This window comes from Glycine soja, chromosome 8 (genome assembly GCF_004193775.1).
Source record: "Glycine soja cultivar W05 chromosome 8, ASM419377v2, whole genome shotgun sequence".
NCBI lineage: Eukaryota > Viridiplantae > Streptophyta > Magnoliopsida > Fabales > Fabaceae > Glycine > Glycine soja.
In genome coordinates this window covers 12,385,528-12,403,461 of record NC_041009.1, presented here as the reverse complement: position 1 = coordinate 12,403,461, position 17,934 = coordinate 12,385,528, and the positions used below count along the sequence as shown (strand labels likewise).

At 31.9% G+C, this 17,934-nt stretch overlaps 2 protein-coding genes across 5 annotated transcripts; one reads left to right on the top strand and one right to left on the bottom strand.

The window, feature by feature from the left end:
- The first annotated feature begins 3,174 nt into the window (after positions 1-3,174).
- LOC114423861 (nuA4 complex subunit EAF3 homolog) lies at positions 3,175-4,275 on the top strand. The gene has a single exon (XM_028390764.1). It carries the CDS (start codon positions 3,418-3,420, stop codon positions 4,006-4,008), a length of 591 nt encoding a protein of 196 aa, XP_028246565.1. The 5' UTR covers positions 3,175-3,417; the 3' UTR covers positions 4,009-4,275.
- Positions 4,276-7,949: 3,674 nt separating this feature from the next.
- LOC114422025 (major facilitator superfamily domain-containing protein 12-like) lies at positions 7,950-14,988 on the bottom strand. Of its 4 annotated transcripts, none has more exons than XM_028388196.1 (13): positions 14,795-14,988; positions 13,245-13,440; positions 12,003-12,072; positions 11,333-11,529; positions 10,716-10,791; positions 10,551-10,634; positions 10,388-10,467; positions 9,841-9,967; positions 9,549-9,608; positions 9,385-9,435; positions 9,125-9,283; positions 8,533-8,665; positions 7,950-8,414 (listed from the first exon to the last, which is right to left on the bottom strand). In XM_028388196.1, the coding sequence occupies exons 2-13, from the start codon at positions 13,400-13,402 to the stop codon at positions 8,251-8,253; spliced, it is 1,359 nt and encodes a 452-aa protein (XP_028243997.1). In that variant the 5' UTR covers positions 13,403-13,440; positions 14,795-14,988; the 3' UTR covers positions 7,950-8,250. The 4 variants fall into 4 exon arrangements, with proteins under 4 accessions (XP_028243997.1, XP_028243998.1, XP_028243999.1 ...); XM_028388197.1 differs by lacking the exon at positions 14,795-14,988 and adding an exon at positions 14,562-14,786; XM_028388198.1 differs by lacking the exon at positions 14,795-14,988 and adding an exon at positions 13,545-14,555.
- Between the last annotated feature and the right edge of the window lie 2,946 nt (positions 14,989-17,934).

Genomic DNA, 17,934 nt, shown 5'->3' with positions numbered 1-17,934 from the left:
AAGACAATTTTAGTATTCTAAGTTGTTTGAGTGAATGCATGACATGAGAGGCATGAGAAGTGAACCCTAAGTGTTTCACATGCTCTATCTTACCTTTTAAGAGCCTAACTTCAGTGTACAAGTGCATGTAAAGTGTAGTGCTCGTGATGGTGTATGTGTGCAATGCTGAAAGGTTATGAATGTAAGTATTTTGTGTTGATTGTGTGAGCTAGAATGCACTCAATGAGAATGAGTTAATTTCCCCTAGTGACCTTAAGGCTTGTTTGTCTAGTACATATGTCTTTATTTTCGTCGTAATTAAAGTCTTGTCTTCTAATCCAATTTAGGTGTCACACCTTACTAAGTACTTTAGTTTTAGTTGTAAACTAAGTCATTCTTCTCCGATTCACCATATTTTAACTGCAATCTTTGTTCTATCATGCAAGGCTTCTTTGTAAACAATATCAAAATTACACTTTCCCATTATGTTTTGTTCACTGAAATTGTTTGTATATACCCTCAAAACTTGAATTAGAATTGACATGTTACAATTGCGACTTAATAAACTAGCAATTCTTACTCACCATCTATTGTTAGATATTGGGACACTCAATGCATGCTTACACTCTTGAGAAAGCAGGGATAGTTACGTATTTTGTAGTGTACCAATGCTCTATTATTGTTGCTTCAAATGCTCCATACACTAATATAGTTTATTCACATTTGAGAATGCAGGGATAATTATGTATTATGTAGGGTAGTTAATGGTGTTGTAATATTTGTTATAATTTTAGATACCACATCTCATATTCGTACAATTTTACATAAGTAAATGTTGTATAAAAAAAATATTCATGTAAAAACAATGTCATTTAGTACAAATTAGAAATGCACGAAAGCACATGAAAGAAAATCAGTTATTAGAGGATGATGTGGTCATTCAAAGAGAATAATTAAATAAAATTACAATAAAATATAAATAGCACACGCCATATTTGTTCAATTTTTTACATTATTTAGTATAAATTAAAGAGATAACAATAAAATCTTAGTATTGGTGAATCAAGGTACAAAGTGATTTGGTTCCTATATATATATATATATATATATCTTGATACTCAAAGCCAAAACAGATATATATGGAAAGTTTGCAGCGTTTAATTTAAGTTTATTATCAGTGTAAAATTTATAATTCTTGTACACTAATTTAATGTGTTGTTAGTTTAGGTTTGGTGATTGTTTACTGTTGTCTGTGAGAACGTGGGGTGGGGATGAAGGGGCCCATATACGCTTGCTAACTACTAAGCATGGGTTGGAGTTTGTATGGGACTTGTTTCTGCAGACCCAATTACATGTGGGTGTTGGACCTTTGAATCGATTGATTCAGAATTTTGATTGAAAATTTGGGAGTGAGGATTATATATATATATATATATATATATATATAGAAAAATCAAAAGAATACATGTTTGATGAAGTAAACACAGTTTTTCAATTGAATTCTATGTAATTTAAAAATGTTTCAATAGAAGTTATTTACAGATCGTTAAGCAACTATTTTGTACACTAGAATTCGTATTTGAACAAATTTTGAATTGATTTCCAATTTTAAACAACAAAGTGCCTTTTATGAGTTACAGAACAAAAAAAAAAGCTTCTTACATATGGTGATTTGATATCTCTACTTTAGTGCCGGGTCTATCAGGGTGGATTTTGATGAAAATATGGGCGTAGAATAGAAAGACTTTCACCATTTTTTTAAAAAAATATTGAGATATGTTGCCTTTAATTTCTTTATTTTTATATCTCTTTTCTGACCCGTTATACTTATATTTTTTTAATATTTATATCACAATGCTGCATTTGGAAATGCATCTTTCTCATTTTTCTTAAGACTATGTCACAATAAAAAAAAATCGTTTTAAGTTAGAAAACCACAAATTATTCTAGATAAAACTTGTGAACTGTTTTTTTAAATGAAAATTTTTGTTTTATCCCTCTCATAATAACATGACACTAACATGTAATTCAGTACTTTGGAGAGAGGAGATTATCATGAATTTCAAATTAGGAAGTACAACCCTATCACACCTTCTTCTAGTACCCTTTTCAGTGACTTAGAAAGGAGGAAAGAAGCATAACTCTTACCTTCATACACAAATAGATTATGTGTCATCTGTTTTTGGCAACTATAGACAGTTAGCTCAAAGGTAACGAACTTAACTATACCTAGCAAAACGCTGACTTTCTACTGAACTACTACAACAAACAAAACACCCAAAGACTTAACCACATGCACACATTAAGCAATGTTCATTTAATGCATTATATATGCAAGACTAGACCTTATTCTAATTCCGGTTTTTACCTGTCCCATCTACTACCTTACCATATGGCCAGGGAAATAGAAAATCATGGGGTGAGGAGCTATGATGGATGTGGATTGAAGGGTCATTAGCTCCCACTTCACCTGAAAGCTGCAAAGCTACCTACTCAGTGTAGATAAAGAGAGGGAAAATAAAGGGGAAAAAAGTTAAAGTACACCAAAATTGGGAAGCATGAGCCGAAGGAAGAAAGAAATGGAGAAATAAAATAAAATAAAGGAAGGGAAATAGATGTGATAAATGATATGATAAAAAAATTAATAAATGTAATATAGTGAAATGAAAGATAAATACTCTCAAAAACCTTTTAAGAAAAATGCTAGTAAGACATTTTTTAATGTATTTCTTCTAACACGTTTTAGAAATTATAATTTATTAAAAATTATAAAATTAGAAGAGTCACATTAAATAAATAGTGAGACCACCAAAAATTATGTTTTTCGATAAATTTTAATCAATAAGACGATGTAAAGTGTAATATGTATTAGCCTTTTTAAACCTTTAGAAGTTATAAGATTGGTTTGACATTGGTGATGGAGAAGGAGAGTTTAAGGCAAAAGGAGGAGAGAAGCTGTGAGTTTAAATCTCTCCAACACTAATATTCTAATAAAAACTAACCACTAATATTGGTGAATAAAAAAAAAATTCTAAACCTCCAAATAAATCAACCGTACGTAAAGAAGTTCCAGACATAGGCCCAAGGAGCATGTATTGGCCCATTATAGTGAATTTTCTAAAGTTTGGTGACACTTCCCCCACTTCATTTTCTTCAGCTTCATTGGCATGTTAATCTTTCAACTTTCACACATGGACAACAAAACAGACATTTCACCTTTTTGAAAGGCCTCTAATTAAACTAACCAAACCAACCCCCTTTGGTTGCTCTTTAAGAAAGTGAACATTTCTCTTCTTGCAAGAGTGATCTTGCTGTCTAAGAGGTGCAGCTATAGCCATGATGGCTTCTTCCCTTTGAGAGATTTCACCACACAAAAATTAGTGAAGAGAGACTTGTTAGAGATTATCATCATAGTAAATTTCCCAGATAGCAAAATTAATGGAGGTTCAATCTCCTGCAGCAAAACGTCACTATGACATCACCATGTCAAGAAGAACAAGGAAACAACAACAACAACAACAACAACAATTTCCAGTGCAAGGCAATGAGAAAACCAAATCAGAAATGGATGATGAAGCAACAACACCAAAGGATGTTCATGTTCATGTCACAGTGGAAACAAAATCTTCTCAAACTAATGTTTCTATTGCTGATGAGGTGAAAGAGGGTGGTGGTGAGAGTGACCACAAAAGCTTGAAGCAACTCATCATAGGAGATGATGATCACAAAGAAGCAAAGAAAAAGGGTAACAATAATAACAATAATAATGATAATAATAGTGATGATCATGAGAGAGGTGGCAAAGGAGGATCAAGGAACTCACTTGGTGAACATTTCACTGAGGAAGAGAAGCAGCATAATCTTCAGCTGGTTAGGATGCAACAGAATAAAGACAACCTCCAAGGCTTGAAGTTCAAGAAGTTGGTGCGTCGCTACGCCAAAGTTTTGGGGCATTTGATGAAGGCTAAGCGTGATCCTCATCTAGGAGGTGATGCTGGGAAAAAACCTGTTTTCAAGTTATCAACTTAGCCAGGGAAAATTTTTGGAGTTTTACTAGCTGGTTATTAATTTGGTTGGTTGATCTATAATTTCTATGTACTATTATTATGTGCTTATGTTTTGGCCAACAAAATACCTTAGCTTTTATTTCTCGATCGATCTCATGTTATTCTTATCATTTGTGTATCCCTTATTCATGCATATGGCTTATTATATTTTATATATGATCAATTGTATCATTCAAATATATGTTTTTAATATGATAGTTTTTCTAATACTAGTATTTTCATTGTCAACAATTTCATGCCCCTTTCTCCATTTTGTGGTATAACAATGGTAATTTGTTAGTTTTGAATTCTTCTGTGGAGTTTCCTTCACACTATATATGCAAGTAGTTTATGCTTTATGTTTTCTGTAATATGTGTTTCTCACCTCAGAATGCAAAACTGTCAGGTTTTACATTAAAAAAGTTTCAACTGTTAGAATGTTAAGGATGATTTTTTTCGGATGTGTTTTTCTGCTGCAAAGCTCAACATTTGAGGTGAGAAAAGAACAATTTAGCAAGACAGAAAAATGGTGAATAGAGATAGACGAAAAATCTCAAGTTTCAAATAAGGATAGACAAGGACCATGATAGCAAAAGCAATCGCCAATTTTTTGGGTATGGAAGGTTTATATATATCAAAATGAAATATAAGTCTCTTTTCATCTTTTATAGCCAATCAAATCCTTGTTATGGATCTATTAAAAGAAAGGCCCTCATTTTTTTTTTCTTTTTAATACTTTTCTTATGGATAGAGGTTCCTAAAATGACCCAGTAGTGCTTCCTTTCCTTGCAAGTTCTTAAGGTGCCAATTGCCACTATAGGTACCTTTACTGTACAAGTATTGTTTTTCAAAGTTTATCAAATTGGACAGCATTTTGTTTACATTTCGTGATTTGTAAGTTTATAGGAATAGTGTGATGATAGGAACACAAGACTAGAGCCACAAGGGTTACAAATATGTACAAAAAATAATTGAGTGGAAAAAAGGAAGTTTAGAAACTAAGACATTTTGATTAATGTTTCCAACCGACACTTCAAAATGGCCATTTGAGCTACCATCAATTTATAGCCTGGGGAAAGCTAATGCACGTATAAGTCATGCAACGAAACTGAGTTTGACAGCTTCGTTGGATTTTACATATTAATAATTAATGTGTTGTGTGATCTTTTTATTTTTCATTTAGATTTAATTATGTGACAACGACGAAAATTAAGCCCTTTATTTGATGATTCCATGATTCATTGCCTTAATCTACTTGACTACATCCGCCTCTCGAATATTAGGTAAAAATTATAGTTCAATTTCTATCATTTTTTCTTCTTTTGTGATAGGATAAAATAATAAAAGCTGGGAGGGAGAGGAAGAAGTATTTTTTTGTTGTTGTTTTCTTCACCTTGCGGCACAGTGATTTAATGGTTGGATGATCTAACTTGGATTTGTAATGGAGTCATTTAATAATGTCTTTTTTTTTAGAGAAATAATAATGTCTTCCTAATTATGTATATCATCAGACTTAACATAAATTTGCACAATTTTTTTGTATGTTATTTAGTAATAGGCATTGATTTACATTTTTAAAAAATAATTCAGATAAAATATAATGATGAAGTATCGATTATTTTTTTTATTTGCATAGAACTTTATAAACTTAATCCATAATTATGAAAACTTTCAATTCTACAATTGATACTTAAGTGTAAAAGCTATTACGTAGTGTAAGTATAAAAGTTTGATACTTAAGTGCCAGTTTAATATCTTAATATATCATTTTTCAAAAAAATTAGTCCATAAAAATATCATTAATATGTTTTTATCAAAAAATATTATTATCACTTATAAAGAAATCTCACTACTTCAAAGTTTACTTTAAGTTTAAGAGTATGTTAGATCGGCCTAGACCTTCTCTAGTAAGAATGAAATACCTTAATAGTTAGACTAAATAGTTTTTTTGTTTACTCGGTTAGACTAAATAGTTAACCAACCATAAAAGATAAATACGTATATATTTAATTAATGTTAACGGGATTAAACTTTTATAAGCCTTTCATAAGCATTGCGGGTTGACTAAGAAGGAAGTTGTTGGTAAAATACGTGAGTTGTTATAAATTTTCTATACTTATTTTTTATTTTTATGGATAAAAAAAATATTACAAGTTGATAACATACTTGTTGCATGCTCGTTTAAAATTGGATTATCATAAACTATATAAGATAATCATAAACTAAATTATGGACCATAATATTCACATTCTTTTTTTCACTCTTCACACTTTCAATTTTTTTTTAATATTTCCAAAATATGTATCCTTCCTCACTTACATACCCTCATTTTTCAGCATATCTAATTTTTGTAATATAATTATATTTTAACACATTGCAAAAAATTATTTTTATAATATTTTAATCTAAAAAAGAGGTATCATCAATTGAAAATAATCATGTTCGATTCAAGTATTATGCATATATCCATTTAAATATTTAACATAACTTCATACCTAAGGCTTGAATTCAAGATCAATAGTTAAACTAGAACAACCAAACATCATTTTATCTATGTACTTGTTGGCACAATTTTTATAATTAATTTGATTTAATAAGTTGTCAAAACTAATTTTCATAATATAATTTTTTATACATTATCAAAACTATTTTTTCATAATGTAACAAATTATCTTACAAAATCCTAACTTTCATAATATATAAAAAAAATTACATTGCGAAAATTTTCCATAAATAGTATTTTATAAAAAATTAAAAGAAATTAAGCAAACGTGAAAAAAAAAAGCAGGTATAAGTAGCATGGGCCTGAACTTAAATCTATATTATTGGTTGAGTCAGCTATAGAACCTTCACTCTTGGGAGCTACTATTCACACCATCAAAATGTTATTCTCACTATCCACGTGGGTAGTTTTTTCACTTATTTTCAAAAATACCCTTTTCACGTAAGCATGATATATAATTTTATAACAGCAGAATCTAGTTTCATTGTATTATCTTATGGGTGAGAAAAAAAATTAAACAACAAAAACATCATTTCTTTGTATATTGTGCAGCCTAAATGTGTTTCTATTGTTCACTAAAGGGGTGACAAAAATTAAATGAAAACATATTTCTGATGTAAAGTAAAATTATATGTCCAATGTATAACAAAATTATGTTTCCTTTGTGTTTTTTTTTCCTGGCATACTAAAATGAAAGTATGCTTTGGTTGATCACAACCACCAACAAATCAGCACACCACCAAAAACCAAACCATCCTGACACCACAAACCCAATGAATGCAAACTCAAACAAAGGACGACCACGATTTCTTCATTGGGGTGACGCGACACAGATCTCAATGGGGTCGAGGTGGCCCGATGGCGAAGGAAGGTGGACGATAGATCTTGTGAGTTTAGGTGGACAACGCAGTAGCGTAGTCATGGGTGACAGTGGAGAACAACACATGGTCAGGGGAGTGGGAAGTCATGGGGTCAGGTTTTGATGGTGTGGGTGGCGTTGGAGATGAGGGACAATGATCATTCAAGGTTGGTGCAATTTGGATGTGGGAAGAAGAATGAGTGAAAGGAGAGGGGGTGAGAACAATTTGGAGAGTGGGCAGAAGAGAAAGTTGGTAGTCTTAACAAATTGGGTAGTGAGAATAGTTATTTCTCCTCACCCTTGTCTTCAACTTGTCATGAGAATAGTTTAAAGTAATTTTACCCCCATAATAATACATTTGGGGCACTTGTTTATTTTTCTAATTTAAATTGAGATTTGAAAATGATAGAATTTTCCAACTTAAATAATGCCGAAAGATGATATTGGTCATATTAATAAAATTATCTATTTGCCTTTAAAAAAATGTTGAAAGAAATCTATCTCCCTACTTATCTGACTGGTCATGCAGAACTTTAGTTGGAAATAAACTTGCAACACATAATTCATAGTAACTATTTTCCATTTCTCAGATCGTCAACGAGAAGTTCACGAAACTGTGAATGTTACATTTTAATAAAATGTGGACACGTTATATACATTTGACATATAATATTTGTAACAATTAATAATTCAATAAATATACAAGATTATACATATATATAAACTATAAAGTGAATATTCTCAGTACTACTTGCTGCTTGAATTTTCCAATGGGTCCGAGCAGCTGAAATTTCTCCAAGTATGATATAACCATTTACCTTTGTATGTTAGAGAAAGGAGAATAATTATGATCAATGACACAGCTAGGCTAATAGTGGTGCCGTCAAAGACTTTGAAGGATTGTGGAAATCCATGGTGCAAGTCACTACCACCCCAACTAGTGCACAAAATGCAGGAACAAGACCCAAACCAATCCTTGTAACAGAAAAGGGGAATTGGGTTGTTGCCTGGAGCTGCGGAGAGAGATCTACATTGATGATTTGAACAATATATGATGATTAGAAAAATGATATGATTAGTAACAATGCTGTTTACGAAACAATAGACATATAATGTTCAATATGAAAGAAATTTAAGAAACTTACTTTGGTTTGACTGAAGAACATATAAAGCAAGCCCACATGAAATTTTGTCCAAAAAACTCAATGATCCAACAACAAATGCACAACCATTAAGGTTCTCTCCAATGAGAAAATTCTGCATGCTTACTCCAGTTACCTATTATAAAAACCAATGGATATGTACGTACATTAAAAACACTAAATCATAATAGCTTGAACTGTGACTGCTGGAGTTTATGAAGGATATATTTATAATACTTTGTTAGATAGGAGGGTTAAAAAACTTAAACCAAGAAACCATCTCACATGTCTCTTATACTAATAACCAATTTAAAATTATTTAGAAATCAACATCAACCTGAAAAGTGCCAACTTCACAGTGCAATTGGTTCAAGGGAAAGGGGAGGAGGGGGGGAAGACAAATTTGAGCACTTGTTTACTCTTATTGACTCATGTTGTTATGTCTAATGAACAAGTAAAATAGTTTTACAACTGTACACTAGTACAACTATGTCCAATATGTCATCAAAGAGAAATGAGCTTCAAAATGTGGAAAACAAGAGAAGTATATTTCTTTTACTTTTGTCAATTTAATGAAGTAAAGATTACATCATACCATCATGAGAGCATTTGCTATGCCAATGAATACCGATACTATGTACATGACATAACTCATATTTGTGGTTAAAAGAAGGATCACTGCACCACAAAAAATCCAAAGAATGCATCCAGCAGAGTAGTAGGCCTTAAGCATTCGGCCAGTCCATGCAATCTCCTACAAAGGTTAGATTAAGTTAACAGTGAAGAATCGGAGATTGGCAAAGGAAATGTAATATACAAAGATATCCATTAAGGATACTTATTTAATGAGGAAACCTGTAATGCTATAGACACAACAAAGCTGCAGATGTATATGAGAGCAGGAACCTATGTAAAACATCATCAGGCAGTGTAATCAGCCATGCCATCATTCAAACTTCAAATTATTTGAAGCTAAATGAACTACAATGAACTTAAAATGGACAAAATTTGTAGATTACCAAAGCTTTGGCTGATTGGGCCATTTGTAGGTCATTGATGACAAAGAAAGCAAGGTATGCCTGAAAAAGAAGTCATTTTGGTATCAAAATGTTCATATACCATAATATTATTGTTATGCTTCATTGGAAATTCAAATGCAGGCATGAAGTTTCAGTTTCTTTTTAATTATGCTCCTGAATGAGTGTCTTCCTCATGCACTATATCTAACATATAGCATAGCCTAAACATATCAAGCCAGTCCTCTTACAAGATAATGAAAATAAATAAGCAAGAAAGAAACTGTGTGCTAACCTGTGAAACGTTGAGAACCAATCTTGTAAGAACATAAACAAGAGCAACCTGATAATATAGAATTCTCTTGAACCAGTAATCCCATGAAATCCTTGCATGAACCATTCCATGTACACCCACCTTCAATCTATGAAGAAAACAGAAGAAAATCACTAAATACTAAAATAGTAGCTAAACTGCTCAAGCAAGCTATTTTACAATAGTTTTGAGAGGGATGTAATTGACTAGCATCAATGATGATAGTGTGCTTTGTTTAGTTGAAGTTATACAATTATAAGCTTGCTCTCATACCAAGTCTACATTTTCTTTCAGAATTTCTTTACAAGGTAAACATCAATATTTTTAATATTTTCATTTAATCTGGCTTCAAAGGGGTTATTCAAGCATTGCTTTTCTTCATATTTACAACTGCCTCATATAGCATCTTGATATTATAAATAGTATGTACAAGAACATCTTTCCAGACATACAGTATGTCTACTATTGTCTGTGAATAGCAATAGGCTTTAATCCATGAATAATAACAGCAGTAAGCCAAGAAGCACACCTGGGCTCTTTGGTTGCAAGATGAAATACGCCCACAAAGCAACATCCAATAAAAATTGACAGATATGCAATCCAGCGGTACTGCTCATTTGGAGGAGTAAAAAGTGATTATGCTTGACAGCAGCTGATTAAAGATGGATCCAAATAATTACAATCTAACATACCTGATTTTCAACATCATCATGTGTTTTTCCATTGATGACACTGAATACTATCAATGCAACTGCATACAGGCTCAGGTTGGCAACCTTCAAAGATAGTTAGTTGTATACATTAGTAATTCATATTAACATATTATTGATTTCTATGGAAATTTCACTAGAACTTACCATGGTAAAAGCATTGCGACAGCTAGCCAGTGCCACTCTGCTTGTAGAGTTCAGCGTGATGCAACTCACCATGGACCTTCAAAAGAGCAATCAAAGAAGACACTGATGAACATAAAGTTAAATTGAAGGGCTAGGAACCTTTTCTTTTTCATTTGATTATTCTTTTATACATGTAAAGTGTCAGATTGCAGAGTTCACTGGTGTTACTTGGACACTTGGTTTATAAATGAATATTGCCTCATATCATTTCAAGACTTGGTTACTGAAGAAGTAATTACCACTAGCAATTAAAGATGAAATAACAAAAATCAGGCATCATTGTTGCATTAAATATTCCACCAACATCACCAAGAAAACCACATACCAGTCATCATCCTTTCATTTGAATGGCTTTTCTCAACAAAATTATGGCTTATCCCAATATAGATATCACATAACTATCAAAAGGTCAATGATGTTTAGATACTTCAAATTTAAAGTTTAAGTTACCAAGAGCACAAGTTGGAATATCATTTTATAAGTAACCAAACCAGCCAACCACTTCTAATTTGGCATTCAAACTTATGGTTTTAATTTTCAGCATCAAATGGAAAAGATGAATCAGAGGAAATTATTACATGTGTGAAACCTGAGTAGCGGCCCAGCCCACATTGAAGATTGCTGCATACATGCTGTAACTCAAAGTTTCAAAAGTACCTGAATTGGAACTAAACAGTTTGCATGGTAAACAACCACCAAAAACAGAAGAAAATGAAATTGCCACCAATAAAGATCCAGCACCATGCCATATCTTGAAGTGTCCAAACCTGTCTATCTATCAAGCAAGACAACGGAAATTAACATGTCAATCAAAAATAAGGTCTGAAAGCACAGAATAAGATCAGGGAAAAGTGTAGCACCAAAGAAAAACACAATTGATTTTGTTCAACTTTCTTGGATTCTTTACTTCATGTTACTTCTAGATAAAATCATTAAATAGGTATTACGATGACATAACTAAAGAATTTAAGTGAACTTAACGGTTTTATGTGACAGTGAAGGTTTATAAGATATATGAGCTATGAAGAAAACCATCAAGTAAACTCAGCTTAGTCTCCAAAACAGAAGATCTGGTTACTCAGTTATTACACAGGCTAAAGCTATACACTCCCCCACCCCCAGGGAGACAACAACACAAGGAGAAAAAATCAACAAAAAAAAAAGGAAGGCCAAGCAAATGTAATGTTTAGTGACAGAAGCATGGGAAATATTTCCCTAGAACGAAGGGGGAAAATAAGGCTTAAATACCAGTTCACCAACAAATATGGTGACAAATCCATCAGCCACTTGACCAGAAAGCATCACAACAGCTGCATTCCTATGAAATGGGAACAAAGAAATGTCAAAAACATGAAATATGGAAGTATCCAACAGATTTTTTTGTAAGCATCATGTGCTTGATAATTGAATGTTTCACATCTTGAAAAATTTTAATTGTATGTGAGCCCAAAAGAAATGCAGGTATTTGTTGGGCCTAAACAAGATGGACCTTCTAATATTGTAGCAGATCCAAATATGACTAAGGGATCATGGCAGTATGCAAGAAGGAAGAAAGAATGTGATCTGTATCCAGGTGCATGTTAGTGAGGATTTGTTACATATGAGTCTTAGGGAATATGGATTTTTTAGGAAGGAAACAGAGGTGTTGAAAGGTCATCAGTTATTTTTCAGGTCTTAGGAATAGTGAATTGACACTCTCCTTGGGGTCTTGTACTTGTATTTTCACTACCCTGCTATGTCAGAGGTGTTTAGTTAACAATCTAAACCAGTGACTCGTTCTTTCTCCTTTTTGTTCGTGCTTCTGTTGGCTGTTGCATAACATTGCACCATTAACCGTCCAAATTGCGTGCAACATATTTTCTATAGAAGGATATATACATATTACTAGAAGCAGACTTGAATGAAGAAAATGATGTAGTAAGGTAGAATTATAAATGTAGAGAATGAAGATAACAAAAATTGATAATGGAAAATATTATTGAATATTAAGCAAAAACAGAGAAATGTCAATTTCTCCTACCAGAGATAGTCTCAGTCACACCACTAGGTTACTTCTAACACAGATCCACCTATTCCCCTACATAATTCAGCCCAAGGTTTCCATCATAGTATGTTTCACAAGTTCACTACTAAACACAACTAAAGCATCTATGCCAACTGAGGCCAGTCTACCGCACCTTGTTATTACCAATTATCTTGTTTATGTAATAACTGCTATTACAATTTATAAAAATAACTTGCTTGTCCACCAACCATTTAAATATTGTAATATAGTTTAAATATGTCAGGTCTTTATTACACAAGAGTAAGACCGAAGAATCTCAGGCTACTTCCACCCAACCTATCAATTGGATTTGTACCTAACCAAATCTTTAGTGACATCCCAACTCTTTCAAATTTTGATCTTTCAGTTACATCAATCAACAAGCTATTATAATACAAAACTTAGCTAAACTAGTTGATGAGCGAAAAAGAATTCATAAAATGCACCTTGGTGAAAGTCCAATATCTGTCAAGAACAATAATAAATATGTGAACCAACAAGCAGCAGTTATGTCATTGAGCATGTGTCCCATGCCATAATAAAAGACTGGCCATCTTCCTAGGATCTTGGTATATGTGTTATCTGCTTCAACGATGGTACCCATTTTTGGGCCTTTGATGGGAGCTATTAGCAAATACAAACCTGAAACAAATAAATGAGAGACTTTAGCTTGCAATCCTTTTAAATTTCCGTCTCATTTCATATTTTTACATCTTATCTCATATAGAACAAGTAAAACCACAAACCTAACAGTTAAAATGAAAGGAAATTGCACATTTTGATTCCTCCTTCATTTAGTGTATAACTTTAAAAAGCATCCCTTTGATAAAACTAAGCCAAAATAACCAACTTTTCAGGCATAAATGAAAATTTTCAACCATTATACGTTACAGGAAGGATGATACTGATAAATCATACTATTTGCAAAAGGAATTTCCCCTACTCATGAAAGGGGGAAATGAATCCTATTCCTGACAAAAAATTTCTTCCGATGTCTCAAATTTAGACAGTTCAAAGAGTTTCTCTACAACAAGGTAAGTTTTCAAACATGAAGCTGCAAATCCCTAAGTCATATGCCATTATAGTCCATAAAGGATGCCTATATTATAAAATATTCTTCAATAGATCAACAATGTGCACTGATCTTGTGGCAAGCAATACAATATATTTGAGTTTTAACAATATAACAAAATTGGGCAAGGAAACAACAAAGGATGGATTGGAATCCCAATCAAGAATAAAAGAAAGCTCAAAGCAACCAATCGTGAAGGGTACTGAAATTTGAGCCACATAGAAGCAATTTTCTTTGTAACCAAGTTATTCATTGAAACTTCAATTTTAATGCCATATTGGTCAACCCTAAGAAAAAAAGTGAAATCACAGGAAAACTTCCCCCCAAATTCACTCCATCGGTTATATTATGTAACCTTATTTGCTATAGGTTGAAACAGATCATAATCGTCATATCAGAAAACTTAATACATGGAAAGCAAACCCCATAACCCAACAATCTCTACTAAGTAGAACAAAATATCCTTAAAAAGATAAAGAAACACAACACAACCAATGGAAAATACTATCAATTTCATTGACACCCCTCTGAATTCAACAAAAAAATTGACTAGTGATCAAGCAAAAACAAAAGCCACGCCCCCGCAACCATCAAACACCACCTTTTTTCGAAAACCCAGAATCACAACAAAATTCAGAAACATGCAAAGAAAAATTTACAAAATTCCACTAGATGAATTTTGATCACGTACACAGGAAGAAGAAAGTGAAGCTAGCAAAAGCACCCCATCATCATCATCATCAAAGACACATCCTTTTCACAGTCACATACACAGACACCAAAGAATCCAATTATCCAACCCAACTTGGCCACAACAGAAAGAAAGAAAACCACAAGATAGTGACTTGGAAAAAAAAAATCAATGGACACTGATAAAAAAGAAGATATGAAGCATATCCAACGATATCCACAACCTATCCTTACCATATAACTGGAAGAATAAGAATAAAGAATAGTATAAAATATTGAATATTGATAGCAATTAGGCTCAACACAACAAGACCAGTTTGTTTTGTTTTGTCCTGTTCAAGGAGCCTTCTTTGCTTGTTCAATTGCTCAAACGTTGTGTTGTGTTGTGTGCGGTTGAACGTTTCGTGTGTATCTAAACCAAAGGTTTGGACTTTGGTGGGAACTCAACTGGGACTTAAAGAATCCTAATGTATTTGAAATGACAATAATGTCCAAATCATGACGTGGCACATACTTCACCGGATCCGAATGACACGTTGTGATGGAAGGAAAGGACATGTGCCCTACTCGGTCAGATGCATACGGCCAATGTAAACTGCAGAATCAATTTTACATTAACGTGAATGAATAACTCGTGTAAGAAGTTTATATTAGTTATAATAGAAATAATGAATAATTTATTTTCATTAATTATTTAGGAATTAGATACTTATTGTGGAAAATAACTTTCATTCACGTGAGAATCTCATATACAACATTTTCAATAAAAAATAAAAAATAAATTAAGACGATACTTGTCTTTTTGATAAAAAAAAAGTAATAATATATATTTATGAATCAATAACTTCTAACAATGTTTTAATAAAATTTATACCAAGCATGTGACACTTCCAAATTTACTTTTCCAATAATCTTCTTTTATTCCTTGAAACAAACACCCTTTAACTTAATAAAAAGAATACTAGATATATTAAAATTACGTATTTATGATAATGTGTGAAAATATTAAATATATATTAAAATTTTGATGAGTTTCATTTTTTATTTATTTAATTTCACTTATAATTTTATAATTTTTATTATATTTTAATTAATAATAGTGTGTTTAAAAGCATATATTAGAGTATATATTGTTAGCATTCTTATGTTATTTACAATAATATTTTTAATCATTAAATATTTGTGTATGTTTATATGTAATAAAAATATTGATCTAATAGTGTATTGAAATGTCATATCAATCACACACAAAAAAAATCTTATGTAATTTTTTATTAAATATGGATATTAAGTTATTAACTTATGAAATACTTCATAGTACAATTTGCTTATAAAGAAAAATATTATTCCAACTTCCAAGAGTGGTAGCGGGCGAAGGCAGGGTATGGGCAAGGATATATGTCTCGGAACTATGAATCACTGATTCACACCACAGGCTGCTGAACCGTTGACATCATTAAGGGCAACTATAATACTAACTAATGGGACCTTGCCTCAGCCTATACCAACACAAAAGCCATGTTTGATGTAATGTAAGATATTTATAAAGTGTACTTTTAATGAATAAAGTGTCATAATAGCAGTTTTATTAAATACTATAATTACTTTTTAAATACAAGTAATTGAATATATTTGCCACCAAAAAAAAGTAATGAAGATGAATGGTCCTTTATGGAAATTTCATTCAATCTCCATGTTTGACACGGACTTCTTATTTTGAGTGAAAGGAAAAGATAGGGCCAGCGGGCTGTCACGTGAATTTTTTTTAATATAATGTTTACTACTAATTTAATTTGAGTTGAATGTTTGTACCAAAATATCCAGTTGAATGAACTATTTGAGAGTAACATTTTGGTATTAGTTGCCGCTCTGTTTTGAAAAACAGAAAAGAAAAGAAAAATCAATGTCGTTTAATATTGAATAAACCTTTCCCTGTCGGGCAAGGGATTCAACTTTGTCCACAGGATAAATACATAATTGGCCACTACTTTGAGCTAATGTTTGACGATTAGGTAGTATACTAAAGAACTCTAATTTAGAAAAGAATAATCTTATTTTGTTATTGATTTTTGGCTTAAATATGTTAATACTTTTTTATATATATTCGAATTTCATTTTTTATTTATGATAAAAAAAAAATTGTTTTTGCTTTCTGATATTTAAGATTTTTTGTTTTTGATTTCCGTCTTTAGGATTTCTTTGTTAGGAGCATTGATCGAGGTCGACGAGATAGATGTGATGTTTTATTATGAAGGGGTGATGCGGGAGGGAGGGTTGAGGTGATGGCTGTCGTTGGAGTCTGACTCCGATGTGGAAGCGAAGCTATCGACTTTCTCCATCACGGGGAGAGTGAAAGTGAGAGAGGAACAAGAGTGTGCGTGTATGGTTTGAGGAACTAATAGGAGTTTCAGGAAATGGAGTTGTTTGGGTGAATCAATACATTTACTTGCATAATTTTTACTTTAGTTGATTTTAACGATTTTTAATCGTCATAAATTGTAGCTTTAATTTTAAAATGACATTTTTGAAACCGTCCCAACTCATATTTTTAAAAAGTTAATGACTATGTCATTAGTTAAGATAGAAATCCTAAGAAATCAAAATCAAAACTTTTCATATGTCAAGGAGAAAAATGAAGAAAAAAATTATTAAGAATCAAAAATAAAATTTGCATGGAGCACTAACATATTTAAGCCTTGATCTTTTCACAAATACATGAATATATGCATGAGTGATATGGCTAAAAATCTCATTAGAAATATGTCCCACAAATCTATCTAATATACAAATTAATTATTTACAATTATATCAAATATCTTATATATGTATATATAGGATGACAATGAATCAAATCAACTCAAAAATAGTTTGAAACTCAATTCGATAATAAGTCACTATTGGCTCTACACAAATCAAAAGATATGTTGCTTAATTGACTCATTAACTAAATCTTAATCGTCTTATTGACGAATATGAAACATAAACACACTTAGTCTTTTCTCTCAAGGTGTTTAAGAAGTTTTGATAGTTTTTCAAACTTTACAAGAATATACATTAAACTTATTTACAAAAAGAATTTGAATGATTGCACGTAGGTTCGTAATCCATTTCTTGAAATCTCCTGATAATTATAAGACTGCATCTTCAAATGTCCGTTGTCTTTAAATAGATAGATTTTTTCTCTTGAGGTCATGTCTAAAATTTGTGGTCATTGAAGCATTTAATGTTTGCATTAAATACACATACTTCTTCATGCTGAAAAGTCACCCTTGTTTGCTTTCGTGTTGAATACTACAACAGAAAATCACTCCCATTGAGTTTGAGCAGGTTTGTCATAATAGAACATGTATTTTGATGTTGTTTGGCAACTCCTC